At 45.5% G+C, this 17,453-nt stretch overlaps 1 protein-coding gene across 1 annotated transcript in view; it reads left to right on the forward strand.

Moving 5' to 3' along the window:
* LOC140722250 (nuclear factor 7, brain-like) overlaps window positions 1-17,129 on the forward strand; it is a 50,277-nt gene extending 33,148 nt beyond the window's left edge. Inside the window, exons 7-8 of the mRNA XM_073037039.1 lie at window positions 16,391-16,455; window positions 17,046-17,129. Of these exons, the coding sequence (XP_072893140.1) occupies window positions 16,391-16,455; window positions 17,046-17,129 (149 nt within the window). The remainder of the gene's footprint in view (window positions 1-16,390; window positions 16,456-17,045) is intronic.
* Window positions 17,130-17,453: the final 324 nt, after the last annotated feature.

Here is a 17,453-nt window from a genome sequence, read left to right on the forward strand (position 1 = left end):
GAAAGGGATAAACACCCCTGCTGGACTTGGGAGCCTCACCGTTATGAAATCAGCACATTGAAGCATTGCAAGACTGAGCCCGGACAGATCAAATGCATTGACCTCGGTCAATAATTCACCTCAGAGAAGCAGACACAGCTCCCTCACACACGTACACAGGAAGGATGGGCAGACTGTAGTCAGAGCCTCAGCATCACACATTGTTACTTCCCTTAGTAACTGGAAACCATTCTTTTCAGACACAGTGAACATGTTTTATTAGAGCAACTCACACACATTGTCAACACACAATGGACTTACAAATGCTTCGATGCGCACACTCACCTTCAATATGTATACATACTCTCTGATATTTCCCCCAATTAACATGTGTGTGCACACACAGAAACACACACACACACACACACACACACTCTTCTGCTTCGGTTATCCATCAGAATCCAATGACAACGTCCACTCCTTTAACAGTGAGATCTTTGATGACTATACAGTCCTGTCCTGGACCCACAAGTTCTATTGCAGGTGGGACATGTATATGTGGTAGTGGTGGTAGTGATGGCAACCGTGGCTGCATTTCTCCTGTCTCTCTTCCACTGTCTTCTGGTTGTTCTTTCCATCTCCGGAATACGGACTCCGTCCCTACACAGCTGTCGCCAAGTGTTACGGTCAGCAGCAACATCCTCCAGGTCCTCAGGTCTGATCTTGCACTTCCTTAAAGCATTCTTCATCTGATCCTTATAGCGATTCTTCAGCCCTCCAGCTGAGCGTTGACTGTGATGTAGCTGGCCATATGACACTCTGCAGAGTAGCCGACATGGGGGCATCCTTATCACGTGCCCCAGCCACTGCAGCTGACGCTGGGTGATCATGGCCTCAATACTTCTGCAGTTGGTCTTTACGAGTATTTCAGTGTGAGGCTCCCGCTCACGCCAAGTAATTCCCAGGATGCGCTGAAGGCAGCTTATGTGGAAGCGCTCCAAGGACTTGATGTGACGGCTGTAGGTTACCCAAGCTTCACAGCTATAAAGGAGGGTGGTGACACCGAACGCTTGGTATACAGCAACCTTTGTAGAGGGACGAAGGCTCCTGTTCTGAAAGACTCTATGCCGAAGTCTCCCAAAGGCAGCTGATGCCTGTTTAATGCAGCTCTGGATGCTATTGTCAATGCCGCTATCCTCAGAGAGAATGCTCCCCAGATATTTGAAAGATGGCACTACTGACAGCTTCTCATCACCAACAGTGAGGGCAGGTAGGGTGGGTGGGACACTGATGCTCCACTGGTAAACCACTTCTGTCATGGTGGTATTGACTGTCAGCCCCATCCTGCTGTACGCTCTCACCGCCACAGCAAGGACAGTCTGAAGATCCTCCGGAGTATGGGCCACAAGAGCACAGTCATCTGCATACTGCAGCTCCAGCACCCGCTCTCTATGGAGTTTGGTGGTTGTGTGGAGCCTCCTAATGTTAAAGAGGTTGCCATCTAATCTGATGTCCACTGCCACACCACTGCTGTCCTCAATCTCATTGTGGAGAAGCTTGGTAACACACAGGAAGAAGATGTTAAAGAGCACTGGTGCTAGCACACACCCCTGCCTCACCCCTGTGTGTACAAGGAAGGGCTTGGACTCTTGCCCTCCTATGGTTACCCGAGCAGTCATCCCATCATGGAACTGGCGGAGGATGTTAACAAATTTATTGGGACAGCCAAACCTGAGGAGGACATCCCATAAGAGCACTCCTTGCACAGTGTCGAATGCTTTGGAGAGGTCAACAAAGGCCATAAACAGGTCCTGATGTTGCTCCGGGCACTTTTCCTGAAGCTGCTAGGCTGTGAAGATCATGTCGATCGTGCTCCTGTTCTTCCTAAATCCACACTGCGATGCAGGCAGCATTGACTCAGTGGTGTTGATGATGAGCCTCTGAAGCTTCACCTTAGCCAGGACCTTTCCAGCAACAGACACACAGACAGACAAACATACTTTATTGATCCCGAGGGAAATTGGGTTTCGTTACAGCCGCACCAAGTCAAGTCAAGTCAACTCAACTTTTATTGTCGTTTCGACCATAACTGCTGGAACAGTGCATAGTAAAAATGAGACAATGTTTTTCAGGACCATGGTGTTACATGACACAGTACAAAAACTAGACTGAACTACACAAAAAAAAACAACACAGAGAAAGCTATACTAGACTACAGACCTACACTGGACTGCATAAAGTGCACAAAAACAGTGCAGGCATTACAATAAATAATAAACAGGGCAAGGTGTCAGTCCAGGCTCTGGGTATTGAGGAGTCTGATAGCTTGGGGGAAGAAACTGTTACATAGTCTGGTCGTGAGAGCCCGAATGCTTCGGAGCCTTTTCCCAGACGGCAGGAGGGAGAAGAGATTGTATGAGGGGTGCATGGGGTCCTTCATAATGCTGTTTCCTTTACGGATGCAGCATGTAGTGTAAATGTCTGTGATGGCAGGAAGAGAGGCCTGGATGATCTCAGCTGACCTCACTATCCGCTGCAGGGTCTTGCGATCCGAGACGGTGCAATTTCCGAACCAGGCAGTGATGCAGCTGCTCAGGATGCTCTCAATACAACCCCTGTAGAATGTGATGAGGATGGGGTGTGGGAGATGGACTTTCCTCAGCCTTTGCAAAAAGTAGAGACGCTGCTGGGCTTTCTTTGCTATGGAGCTGGTGTTGAGAGACCAGGTGAGATTCTCCATCAGGTGAACACCAAGAAATCTGGTGCTCTTAATGATCTCTACCGAGGAGTTGTCGATGTTCAGCGGGGAGTGGTTGCTCTGTGCCCTCCTGAAGTCAACAACCATCTCTTTTGTTTTGTTCACATTAAGAGACAGGTTGTTGGCTCTGCACCAGTCCATTAGCCGCTGCACCTCCTCTCTGTAAGCTGACTCGTCGTTCTTGCTGATGAGACCCACCACGGTCGTGTCATCGGCGAACTTGCTGATGTGGTTCGAGCTGTGTGTTGCAGTACAGTCGTGGGTCAGCAGAGTGAACAGCAGTGGACTGAGCACACAGCCCTGGGGGGCCTCCGTGCTCAGTGTGATGGTGTTGGAGATGCTGCTCCCGATCCAGACTGACTGAGGTCTCCCAGTCAGGAAGTCTAGGATCCAGTTGCAGAGGGAGGTGTTCAGGCCCAGTAGGCTCAGCTTTCCAATCAGTTTCTGAGGGATGATTGTGTTGAATGCTGAACTGAAGTCTATGAACAGCATTCAAACGTATGTGTCTTTTTTGTCCAGGTGGGTTAGAGCCAGTTGGAGGGTGGTGGCAATGGCGTCATCTGTTGAGCAGTTGGGATGGTACGCAAACTGTAGGGGGTCCAGTGAGGGGGGCAGCAGGGTCTTGATATGCCTCATGACAAGCCTCTCGAAACACTTCATGATGATGGATGTAAGTGCAATGGGATGGTAGTCATTTAGGCAGGACACTGAAGACTTCTTCGGCACAGGGACGATGGTGGCGGCCTTGAAGCACATTGGAATGGTGGCGCTGCTCAGGGGGATGTTGAAAATGTCAGTGAGAACATCTGCTAGCTGGTCTGCACATCCTCTGAGCACTCTACCAGGGATGTTGTCTGGTCCAGCAGCCTTCCGTGGGTTGACCCTGCACAGGGTTCTTCTCACATCGGCCACGGAGAGACACAGCATCTGGTCATTCGCTGGAGGGGTGGACTTCCTCACCACCACGTCATTTTCCGCCTCAAACCGGGCGTAGAAGTTATTCAGCGCATTTGGGAGGAAGGCATCATCTGCACAGTCAGGTTGTCCTGTAATTGGTGATGTCCTGGATGCCTTTCCACATGCGCCGCGTGTCGCCGCTGTCCTGGAAGTAACTGTGGATTAGCTGGGCGTGTGCACGCTTTGCCCCTCTGATGGCTCGGGACAGTTTGTCTCTTGCTGTTGTTAAAGCTGTCTTGCCGCCTGCTCTGAAGGCCGAGTCACGGGACCTCAGCAGCGCACACACCTCTGCGGTCATCCACGGCTTCTGGTTGGCACGTATAGTGATGGTCTTGGACAGAGTAACATCATCAATGCACTTGCTGATGTAGCTGGTCACTGATGCTGTGTACTCCTCTAAGTTGGTAGAGTCGCCATCGGTTGCAGCCTTCTTGAACATGTGCCAGTCAGTGTGCTGAAAGCAGTCTTGAAGAGCAGAGATGGCTTTTGCTGGCCAGGTTTTCACCTGCTTCTGAACTTGGACAGCATCCTCTTTTCAGACATCACCGTCAGAGAGTCCAGTTCCACCCCCACAACATCACTGGCCTTACGAATGAGTTTGTTGATTCTGTTGGTGTCTGCTACCCTCACCCTGCTGCCCCAGCACACAACAGCAAACATGATAGCACTGGCCACCACAGACTAGTAGAACATCCTCAGCATCGTCCGGCAGATGTTAAAGGACCTCAGTCTGCTCAGGAAATAGAGACGGCTCTGACCCTTCTTATAGACAGCCTCAGTGTTCTTTGACCAGTCCAGTTTATTGTCAATTCGTATCCCCAGGTATTTGTAATCCTCCACCATGTCCACACTGACCCCTTGGATGGAAACAGGGGTCACCAGTGCCTTCGCCCTCTTCAGGTCCACCACCAGCTCCTTAGTCTTTTTCACATTAAGCTGCAGATGATTCTGCTCGCACCATGTGACAAAGTTTCCCACCGTAGCCCTGTACTCAGCCTCATCTCCCTTGCTGATGCATCCAACTATGGCAGAGTCATCAGAAAACTTCTGAAGATGGCAAGACTCTGTGTTGTAGCTGAAAGGAGTGATATACCCCCGCTATTGCCGCAGATGGGCTTGTCACCCTTGTTCTTATAAATGATAAGGATGTTTGCATCTTTTCATTGTACACACACACACACACACACACACACACACACACACACACACACACACACACACACACACACACACACACACACACACACACACACACACACACACACACACACACACACACACACACACACACACACACACACACACACACACACACACACACACAATCAGAAATCTCCAGTTAGGTATGATCCAGTCTGTTTTGTGTACTGAACTGCCCTCTGACCTGACATTACATCAGCAGTTCAGAGACCAGATCCAGGGTGAGATTCCTCAGGAGGATGATCTGGGAAGGAGTTTGGCAGATGTTGAACCCATGGCCCAACTCATCCATCTGGACTAAGATGTCTTCTACAGGTAGTCCCATTTAGATCATAAGACATAGGAGCAGAATTAGGTCATTCAGCCCATTGAATATGCTCTGTCGTTCTGTTATGGTTGATCCCGGATCACTCAACTCCGTACACCTGCCTTCTCCCCATATCCTTTGATACCCGACTGATCAGGAAAGTATCGCTTCCACCTTAAATATACCACAGTCAGTGACAGAGCATTTCACATATTCACCACTCTTTGGATACAAAAATTTTCCTTACCTCCATTTTAAAATGATTTTTTAGCTGTGTCCTTTAGATCTGGATACCCCCACCACAGGAAACGTTCTCTCCACATCCACCCTATCTAGTCCTTTCAGCATTCAGAGGGTTTCAATGAAATTCTTTTGAATTTCGGTGAGTACAGGCCCAAATCTGCCAAACTCTCCTCATATGTTAACCCCTTCATTCCCAGAGTCATCCTTGTGAACCTCCTCTGGACTCTGTCCAATGACAACACATCCTTCTGAGATATGGGGCCCAAAACTGTTGACAGTATTCCAAGTTCATTTAGATAACAGTCTGCACTATTGTTCCTTTTACCCAAATACATTATCAGACATTTCCCTACACTGTATTGCATCTGCAACTATTTTGCCCATTCTTCCAAGTCCTGCTGCAATCAGATTGCTTCCTCAGCACTACCTGCCCCTCCACCTATCTTCATATCATCCACAAACTTTGCCACAAAGCCATCAATTATTCAAATCATTGATAAACAATGTGAAAAGTAGCTAACCCCATACTGATCTCTGAGGAATACCACTAGTCTTTGGCAGCCAACCAGTAAAGGCCCCTTTTATTCCCATTTGCTGCCCCCTGCCTGTCAGCCATTCCTCTATCCTTGCCAATATTTTTTCCAGTAATGGCAGAGGATTTTATCTTGTTAAGCAGCCTCATCTGTGGCATCTTATCAAATGCCTTCTGAAAATCCAAGTAAATAACATCCACTGCCTCAACTTTGTCCACCCTGCTTGTTACTTCCTCAAAGAACTCTAACAGATTTGTCAGGCAAATTTCCCCTCACTGAAACCATTCTGATTTTGACATAGTTTATCATCAATCTCCAAGTACCCCGAAACCTCATCGTTAATAATAGGCTCCAACACTTTCTCAAGCACTGTTTGGCTAACTGGCCTATAATTTCAGTTCTTTTGACTTCCTCCCTTCTTAAAGAGTGGAGTGACATATGCAATGTTCCCGTCCTCTGGGACCATGCCAGGGTCAAGTGATTCTTGAACGATCATGACCAGTGCATCCATTATCTCTTCAGCAACTTCTCTCAGGCCTCTGGGGTGTAGTCCATCTCATCCAGGTGACTTACCCACCTTAACACCTTTGAGTTGGCCTTGTACTTTTTCCTTTGTAATAGCAATGGCACTCACTCCTGCACCCTGACACTTACGGACCTCTGGTACACTGCCAATGTCTTCCACAGAGAAGACTGATGCAAAGTACCCATTAAGTTTACCTACCATTTCATTGTTCCCAATTAGCATCAGCATCATTTTCCAGTGGTCCAATATCAACTCTCACCTCTGTTTTACTCTTCATATAACTGAAAACACTTCTAGTATCCTGCGTCATGTTGTTGGTTAGTTTGCCCTCATGTTTCATCTTTTCCCTTCTTATAGCTTTTCTAGTTGCCTTTTGTTGGGTTTTAAAAGCTTCCTAATCATCCAACCTCCAATTCACTTCTGCTACCTTAAATGCCCTTTCCTTGGCTGTTGTGTAGTGCTTAACTTCCCTTGTCAGCCACAGCTGACTACACTGGCCATTTGAGAACTTCTTCTTCTGCAGGCTTCTATCCTTCACCTTATAAACTATTCCCAGAAATTTCAGCCGTCTCTGCCCTGCCACCATCCCTGCCAGTATCCCCCTCCAGTCCTGGGCAAGCTCCTCTCCCATGCCTCTCTAATTCTCTTTATTCCATTGTGGTACAGGTACATCTGACTTCTGCTTCTCCCTCTCAAAATGCATATGAATTCAATCATATTATGATCACTACCTCCTTAGGGTCCCTTTACATTAAGCCCATTATAAGATCTGGGTTATTACACAACACTCAATCTAAGATATCCTTCTCCGAGTCAGCTCGAACACAAGCTGCTGTAAAAGCCATCCTGTAGACATCCCACAAATTCCCTCTTTTGCGATCCAACACCAAACTGATTTTCCCAATCCCTTGCATATTGAAGACCCCCGTTCCAATTGTGACATTAGGTAGAAATCAGTAAAGTAGGTCCTCCAGGGTACTAATTTCTGGATTACTGCCTGTGCCATGCCCCAGTGAGGGTAGAAACAGGATGATCTGGCAGATAAATGTGAGGCTGAGAAACTGATGCAGGGGGCAGGTCTTCAGTTTCTTGGATCATTGGGATCTCTTCTGTGGGAAGTAAGACCTTTTCAAAAGTGACAGATTGCACCTGAACCTCGAGGGGGACCATACTGTTTTGATGTCATTCTTTACCAGTAGAGCCACACCACCCACTCTGCCTACCTTTCTATCTCTCTGATATAATGTGTAACCTTGGACACTCAGCTCCCAACTACAACCATCCTTCAGCTACGATTCAGTGATGGCTACAACATCATACCAAATATTCTGCATTGAGGTCGGTTACCAATGGTGTGCCTCAGGGATCAGGTCTGGGACCCTTACTCTTCGTGATTTTTATAAATAACCTGGATGAGGAAGTGGAGGAATGGGTTAGTAGGTTTGCTGATGACACAAAGGTTGGAGGTGTTGTGGATAGTGTGGAGGGCTGTCAGAGGATACAGCGGGACATTGCTAGGGTGCAAAAATGGGCTGAGAAGCTGCAGATGGAGGTCAAGCCAGATAAGTATGAAGTGGTTCATTTTGGTAGGTCAAATATGATGGCAGAATATAGTATTAATGGTAAGACTCTTGGCAGTGTGGAGGATCAGAGGGATCTTGGGGTCCGAGTCCATAGGACACTCAGAGCAGCTGCGCAGGTTGACTCTGTGGTGAAGAAAGCATATGGTGTATTGGCCTTCATCAATCGTGGAATTGAATTTAGGAGCCGAGAGGTAATGTAGGACCCTGGTCAGACCCCACTTGGAGTACTGTGCTCAGTTCAGGTCACCTCACTATAGGAAGGGTGTGAAAGCTATAGAAAGGGTGCTGAGGAGATTTACAAGGATGTTCCCTGGATTGAGGAGCATGCATTATGAGAATAGGTTGAGTGATCTCGGCCTTTTCTTCTTGATGGAGGTTGAGAGGTGCCCTGATAGAGGTATATAAGATGATGAGAGGCATTGATTGTGTGGATAGTCGGAGGCTTTTTCCCAAGGCTGAAATGGCTGCCACAAGAGGACACAGGTTTAAGGTGCTGGGGAGTAGGTACAGAGGAGATGTCAGGGGTAAGGTTTTTACTCAGAGAGGTGAGTTTGTGGAATGGACTGGCGGCAATGGTGGTGGAGGCGGATACGACAGGGTCTTTTAAGAGATTTTTGGATAAGTACATGGAGCTTAGAAAAATAGAGGGCTGTGCGTAAGCCTAGTAATTTCTAAGGTAGGGACATGTTCGGTACAACTTTGTGGGCCGAAGGGCCTGTATTGTGCTGTAGGTTTTCTATGTTTCTATGTTTTGAAAAGGATCCTGATGGCAGTTATATACAGGCCTCCCAACAGAGGCTGGGATGTAGAACACAGATTACAACAGGAAATAGAAAAAGTGTGTCAAAAGTGCAATGTTATGGTAGTCATGGGAGGTTTGACATGCAGGTGGATTTTGAAAATCAGGTTGGTAATGGGATGGCTTTTTAGAGCAGTTTGTCAGTGAGCCTACTAGGGTATCATCTATACTAGATTGGGTGTTATGTAATGAACCGGATGCGATTAGGGAGTTAAAGGTAAAAAAAACCCTTCAGAAATGGTGATCACAATACGACTAAGTTCAACTTGAAATTTGATTGGGAGATGTTGCAGTATTTCAGTGGAGTAAGGGAAATTACAGTAGTAATTGTAATGGGAGATGAGTTGGCCAAGATAAATTGGAAGGAGCTTCTGGGAGGGTTGTCAGCAGCAGCAATGGTGTGCGTTTCTGGGAAGAATGAGGAAGGTGCAGGACGTGAGTTCAAAAAATGAAGAAATACTCAAATAGCAAAATAGTACAAGCGTGGCTGACAAGGGAAGGCAAAGCTAATGTAAAAACAAAAGAGAGGGCATACAACAAAGCAAAAATTAGTGGGAAGATAGAAGATTGGGAAGTTTTTAAAAACCTATAGAGAGCAACTAAAAGAATCATTAGGAAGGAAAAGATAAAATATGAAAGCAAGCTAGCAAATAATATCAAAGTGGATAGTAAAACCTTTTTCAAGTGTGTAAAAAAGAAGAAGAGAGAAGAGAGTGGATATAGGACCACTAGAAAATGAGGCAGGAGAAATAATAACATGGGACAAGGAGATGGCTGATGAAATAAATAGGTATTTTGCATCACTCTTAATTATGGAAGGCTCTAGCAGTGTGCCAGATGTTGTAGTGTGTGAAGGAAGAGAAGTGGGTGCAGTTACTATTACAAGGGAGAAGGTACTCAACAAGAAGAACAACCTAAAATCACCCGGGCCAGATGAACTGCACCCTAGGATTCTGAGAGATGCAGCATTAGAGATTGTGACAGCATTAGAAATGATCTTTCATTGGGTGCCAGAGGACTGGAAAATTGCAAATGCACACACTCTTTAACAAGGGAGGAAGGTAGCAGGCGGGAAATTATAGACCAGTTAGTCTGACCTCAGTGGCTGGGAAGTTGTTGGAGTCAATTGTTAAGGATGTGTTGATGGAGTACTTAGTGACGCAGGACAAAATAGGACAACATCAGCATGGATTTCTTAAGGGAAAATCCTGTGTGACAAACTTGTTGGAATTCTTTGAGGAGATTACAAGTAGGATAGATAAAGGGGATGTAGTGGATGTTATATATGTGGACTTTCAGAAAGCCTTTGACAAAGTCACACATGAGGCCATTTACCAAGTTAAGAGCCCATGTTATTACAGGAAAATTACTAACATGGTTAGAGCATGGGCTGCTTGGAAGGAGGCAGCGAGTGGGGATAAAAGGATCCTGGTGTTCTGCAGGGGTCAGTGTCGGAGCCAGTTATTTTTATTCTGTATATAAATGATTTAGATGATGGCATAGATGGCTTTGTTGTTAATTTTGCAGATGATACGAAGATTGGTGGAGGGGCAGGTGGTGTTGAGGAAACAGGTAGGATGCAGAAGGACTTAGACAGTTTAGGATAACGAGCAAGAAAGTGGCAAATTAAATATAATGTTGGAAAATGCATGCTTATGCACCTTGGTATTAGAAATAAATGTGCAGACTATTTTCTCAATGCTGAGAATATCCAAAAATTTGAGATGCAAAGGTACTTGGGAGTCCTTGTGCAGAACATCCAAATGGTTAACTTGCAGGTTGAGTTGGTGTTGAGGAAGGCAAATGCCATGTTAGCATTAATTTCAAGAGGTCTCGAATACAAGAGCAAGGATGTGATGCTGAGGCTTTATAAGGCACTGGTGAGGCCTCAAGACCTTGAATATTGTGAACAGTTTTGGGTTCCTCATCTTTGAAAAGATGTGCTGGCATTGGAGAGGGTTCAGAGGAGGTTCACAAGGATGATTCTGGGAATGAAAGGGTTATCATATGATGAACATTTGATGCCTCTGGGTCTGTACTCACTGGGACTTAGAAGGATGAGCTGGAATTTCATTGATACTTTTTGAATGTTGAAAGCCCTAAACAGAGTAGATGTGGAAAGGATGATCCCCATGGTGGGAGAGCCTAGGACAAGAGGGCACAGCCTCAGGATAGAGGGGTGCCTTTCAAAACAATGATGCGGAGAAATTTCTTTAGCTAGAGGGCAGTGAATTTGTGGAATTTGTTGCCACATGCAGCTGTGGAGGTCGTGTCACTGTGTGAATTTCAGGCAGAGATTGGTAGGTTCTTAATTGGGCATGGCATCAAAGGTTATGGGGAGAAGGCCAGGAAATGGAGTTGAGGAGGAGGAGAAAAAAAAATGATCAGCCATGATTGAATGGCGGAGCAGACTCGCTGGGTCAAATAGCCTAATTCTTCTCCTATGTTTTATGGTTTTATGGTTTTATTACATGCCTCTTCCAACTCCCTTGGCAAACTGAACCCCACATGCTCCAATTCTTCAGCCATGTGGTTATCTAACACCTCATTCTATTCCTATCCTCACTGTCTCGTGACATAGACTGCAATTCTGAGATTACTTCCCTTGAGGTCCTGCCTCTCAGCTTGCTTCCTAACTCCATGTATTTTTTTTCAGGACCTCCTGCTTTTTTCTAACTATATATTTGGTAACAATATGTGCCATGACTTATTGTTGCTCACTCTCTCTTTTCCGTGATTTTGTCCAATACCCCTCTAACCACTTCTTATGGTACCTGTCTAAATTTATTATACAAAATTTTAATTGTACCTGATTCTATGGCGTCCTCTGGCAGCAAATTTCACATCTACCTACCTCCCTCACAGTGAGATGGTTGCCCTGCAGATCTCTTATTAGTCATTCCCCACTCATCTTCAATCTATGTTCTCTGGTTTTGAACTCGCTTATACTGGGAAAACGAGTATGCCCCTCATGATTTTATATACAATTTTCTGGAGCCCACAGAGAGACGACAATGTATGCCTGCACCATCTTTGTTTATTGGTATTTGCAATTTGCACAGTTAGTTGTCTGTTGATCCTGTGATTTGCTAAGTATGCCCACAGAAACAGAATGAGAATCTCAGGGTTGTATGTGGTGACATGTATATACTCTGATAATAAATTTTACTTTGAATTTTGAACTACTTATATTCCTTGATAAGGGACTACACCTCAACATCCTATACTCCAGGGAAATCGCCCCAACCTATCCAGTCTCTTCTTTTAACTCAAGCCCTCCAGTCCTGGTAACATCTTCCTGAAGCTTCCTGCCCAGTGTTATGACACTCTTCCCAGGTTCGGGGAACTAGAAATATACTCAATAATCCAAGTGAGATATACAATCAATGTCAATGGAATTACTTAAGTTCATGTGGAGAATGTCTACCACTCTATCCTGCTCAGTCTTCTCCGTCGCCTCTTCAAAGATCTCAAATTTGTGAGACATGGTTTTCCATGTGGAATGTCTTGCATAATCTGTCTGTGCTTTTCCAAATACTGTTCGATTCTGTCTCTCAGAAACTTTCCCACCACTGGTGTTAGGCTCAGCAGCCTGGAGTCCTCTGGTAGGATCTTCAATCCCTTCTGAACTAAATGCTCAAACTGAGCCATCACTCCAGACTGGTGAGCCTAATGTTGACAGTGGGTATATATTAATGGAGAGGATCCTGAGAGACTGGATCTGCATTTATTTGGAAAGGTAAGGCTAATTATGGACATCCAGCTTGCCATTCTGCATGAAAAATCATGTCTCATGACTTTGATTGAGTTTCTTGAAGATGTGACAAAGAAGATGAATGATGGAAGTTCAGTAGACATAGTCTACATTGACTTTAGTGAGATAGTTGACAAGGCACTTTATGGGAGGCTATTCCGCAGAGTTAGATCACATGGGTTACGATACGATCTGGCCAACTGGCTGGGTAGAATTCTCTGAACAGTGTTGTGCTGCAGAGATTGGTGATGGATCCATTGATTTTCATCATTCACATGAATGATTTGGAAGTGTATCTTGGTGACATGTTTTGTAGGTTTGTGGAGGACTCTAATATTATTGATATAGAGGACAGTGATGAGTTATTTCAATGTTCAAAGTAAATTTTATTATCAAATTACAAATATATCATGATATACAACCATGAGATTAATTTTTTGAGGGCGTACTCAACAAATCTATAGAAAAGTAACTAATACAGAATCTGTGAAAGAGTGCCCAATTAGGGTGTTCAGCCAGAATGCAGAAGACAACAAACTGTGCAAATGTAAATGTAAGTAAATAGCAATAAATAAGGAGAACATGAGATGAAGAGCAATCGAATGTGAGTCCATTGGTTGTGGGAATATTTCAGTGATGGGGCAAGGAAAATTGAGTGAAATTATCCCCTTTGTTTATAGCGAAAAAAATTATGTTATGTACCCCATAATAGGTTAAAAGAACCAGCAGAAATGGAACACACCTCGAGTCTGGTTTTGCTATTAACAGAACACTATTTTATTAGTATCTACCAATAATATTAAACTTAAAGCCAGGTAAACCAATGAGTAACAGTGTTAGGCATATATAAGCATATTTAGGTGTTAGTATATGTTTCCCAAACTCATTCAAGCTTAGGTGGTAAATGATACAGTCTTATGACGGTATGTGAGAAAGTTCAGTTCAATGCACAAGTTTGCTGTTGTTGGTGAGAGAGAGATTTGTAATCCAAAGGCATATGTTGTGAGAAGGCAATTCCATCGATATTCCACAGATTCCACGACAGCAATACAAAATAACAATAGCAGTAGGTTTTATCTCCGAAGTTGTTCCACTCCATACACGAAGTATCACTGACAGTGATCTTCAACGAATATCCTTTCAACACAAGTGGCACCACACCCAAATTCAGCTACGGGGCATCCCAAAGTGGTGGCCACAGGATACTCAAAATCCACGTATGGATTATCACCAACAGTAGCCTATCACAAAAAAAAGGACCATCTTCAAGGAACCACCACCCAGACAAGTGTCGACACACCAGTAGATTCCACAAGGTTACCCCAAGCTCACAACGTGATAGCCACTTATCCAGTTGTACGACATATGAATTAACTCCAACAGTGATTTGCCACAGGGGTGCCTTTCTTCAGTGAAATACCACATCCGGACAAAGAGTAAACACACACATGTATTCACAAAGGTTTTCCCCTCACCAGAGAACCCACTCCTGAGGATTAGCTAAGTGACAAACACACTTTCGTAGCCGAATGGAAGCAAACTCACCCTCACGGGCTACTCAGAGAGAGAGTCCAAACACTGATCTCTTTGTCACTAGGTTTCTTCTGTTCCAAACCTTCCTCTCCTCTCTTCTCTTCCTGTAAACTTGTTCTAATTACAGAAAACTTGTGAGTCATTTATCAATACTCGGGATCGATCTCAACTCACCCCTTTTGGGCTCCTGAAAGTTTAAACCAGCGACCGACTCATTGACCGAATGCATCTTGACTCTAACTGTGTCTTTCTCTGTGTCTGTGGCCGTCCTTGTAAAAAGTAAACAAGCTGCAGAAAAACCATAACATTCAATTGTCCGTCAAATAACTCCACCTCTCTCACCATAGTAACTCAGAAGCCGACAGCAGTAGTCAGTGTCCTTGTATATGTCCAAACAATCGCTGCTCACCATAGCAACCCAGCAACTCTGCAGTCAGCAGAAATCCAACTATAGCAAAAGTCAGTCTAATTATCTCGGCGTGACAGTCCACAGAAAATATGAACCCCAGGGGTACATAACACATGACGGTTGATGGGTAGTAACTGTTCCTGAACTTGGCGGTGAAAGTCCTGGGGCTCCTGTATCTTCTTCCTGATGCCAGCATTGAGAAAAGAGCATGTCGTGGTGGTGGGGATGCCTGACGATGGATGCTGCTTTCCTATTACAGTGTTTCATGTTGATGTACTCAATGGTTGGGAAGGCTTTCCTCTTGGTTGTCCAGGCTGTATCCACTACTTTTTGTAGGATTTTCCATTGGTGTTTCCATACCAGGCTGTGATGCAGCCAGCCATATATTCTCTATTACACATCTATAGAAGATTGTCAAAGTTTTAGCTATCATGCCAAAACCCTGCAAACCCCTAGGGAATAGAGGTACTGCTGTGCTTTCTTCATAATTGCAATTACATGCTGGACCCAGGACAACTCCTTGAAAAGATTATCACCAATGAATTTAAAGTCACTAACCCTCTCCACCTCTGATCCAATGATGAGGATTAGCTCATTCCAACACAACGAGCCACACCTACCAGCAACCCAGCTATTTAATCCACTCATCACAGAACAATTTACAATGAACAATTACTCTTTGTACTGTGGGAGAAATCTGGAGCACCCAGAGGAAACCCGCTCAGTCATAGGGAGGACATAAACCTCCGTATGGACGGCACTACAAATGAACTCCGAACTCCAGAACTCTCAGAGTCGAAATTGCATTGTGTGATCCAGTATTTGCATTGGTGCCTATGGTTTATCCAAGATTAGAAAATAATCTAAATCAACTGAGCCAATGAGCCATTGAATGGCAAATGGATGTTAATTCAGAGCAATGTGGGGGTTGCCTGTTGGAAAGGCCAAGCAGGAGAGGATTTACACAGCAATTGGTCGGTCCCTGGAGAGTGCTGTAGATCAGAGAGACCATTGTCTTCATCAGTCACAATACAGAGTACAGGAGCTGGGATGTCACGTTAGGTGTGTGCAAGAAATCCGTAAGGCCACATTTGGAACTCTGTCTGGCTACCTTGTTATTGGAAGGATGTCATTAAACTGAGAGAGTATAAAACAGATTTACAAGAACATTACCAGGACAGGAGGGCTCAGGTTATAAGGAGAGGCCGCATCAGCTACTGACTTTTTCCTTGGAGCCCAGAAGGCTGCCAGAGGAAGCTGTTCAGGAGGGTGCAGTTAGCATGATTTAAATGACATCTGGACACATACGCGGATAGGAAAGGTTTAAAGGAATAATGGACAAATGCAGGCAACTGGGACTAGTTCATTAAGGCAAGTTGGTCAGCACAAATGAATTCGGTGGAAAAGCCTCTCTGACCTTCCTCCTCTTTAAATGCCCCCAATATTCACTCACCCCATTCTCATCTGGATCCAGTTGTTACTCCGCCCCTTCCTCATACCCGTTTCCACTGGCTTTCTCCCGTCTTTCTTTCCATTCTTGAGGAAAGCTCTCGACCTGAAACATTGACTGCCCATCTTGCTTCACATGTGCTACTTGACTGACTGAGATCCTTCAGCATTTTGTTTGTGTTGATCAGGAGAACTTTGTTCTCTATCCCTGAGGGAAAACCTTAGGGAGATACTGATTGCCCATCCGCAGTAGATGGTTAAAACCTGGGAAGGGTTCCTGTCGGGGTCCGACCGCGCCTGAGGCCTAGCGGCCTCTCCCCCGGTCCCGGGGACTCTCTAATTCTCTGCTTCTCTCCCCAGTCTCTGTCACCTTGGATGTGGAAATGGCCCACCCAAAGCTCGAGGTATCTGAGGATCGGAAGAGTGTGAGATTGACCGAGACCTGGAGGGATCTCCCTGACACCGGGAAGAGGTTCACAGACCGGCGTTGTGTGTTGGGATCGGAGGGATTCACATCGGGGAGAAATTACTGGGAGGTGGAGGTGACGGGGAATGAGCGCTGGTATCTGGGAGTTGCCGCAGAATCTGTGGAGAGGAAGGGAGTGGTCAGACAGAATCCGGAGACCGGATTCTGGATCATCAGGCGGCGTGATGATGAGATGAATGTTCTCTCCTCCCCTGTGTCTCATGTCCCTGCCAATCCCATCCCCGGGAGGGTGGGAGTTTATCTCAGTTATGAGTCCGGGACAGTTTCATTTTACAACGCAGAGACCAAATCCCATCTCCACACCTTCACTAGGAATAAATTCACGGGGAAACTTTATCCTCTCTTCAAGACTTGGCATCAAAACGAGTGACTGAGAATCTGCTCCGATTCTGTAAACGGGTCGGGTCCCGGGACCGGCGTCAAGAGTCAGTCAGTGTAAATATAAATGTGCGGAGAGTGAAATAAACACGATGTGAGAATTATCGATCCATTAATTTAACTCGTTCACTGCATCCGTCAACGGAACAGAAACACTACGGATTCAACAGCAGCCACGGGCGGCGGGTCCTGAGCTCCCCGTCTCCCCCGGGTGCTAAAGTCCACCGGGACTGACAGGGTAACTGGTGTAGGGGTCTCAGTACCAGTAACAGTGGTGTGTTCAGGCTAACAAAATAGCTTCTCTGATTTGTTATAATGAAATGTGTCTGGAATGTTAGGGTTTTCACTGCAGATAAGAGGAGAACGAACCAATGGACAATTGTTACGCTATCTTGTATGTGTGAGTTGAGGGGAGTTCGCGGTCTTTTTCGGAAGGAGTGAGGAGGACGGATGTGTGAGGAGCGGACAGCGGTTCCAGAGCGGCGGATACTGGAAGTCGGCAGTTCTGACGGTGGCCAAAGGCTCGGAAGGTCGTTGTGGACGGAACCAGAGGTGTGA

The sequence above is a fragment of the Hemitrygon akajei genome, chromosome 2 (assembly GCF_048418815.1).
Source record: "Hemitrygon akajei chromosome 2, sHemAka1.3, whole genome shotgun sequence".
Taxonomy (NCBI): domain Eukaryota; kingdom Metazoa; phylum Chordata; class Chondrichthyes; order Myliobatiformes; family Dasyatidae; genus Hemitrygon; species Hemitrygon akajei.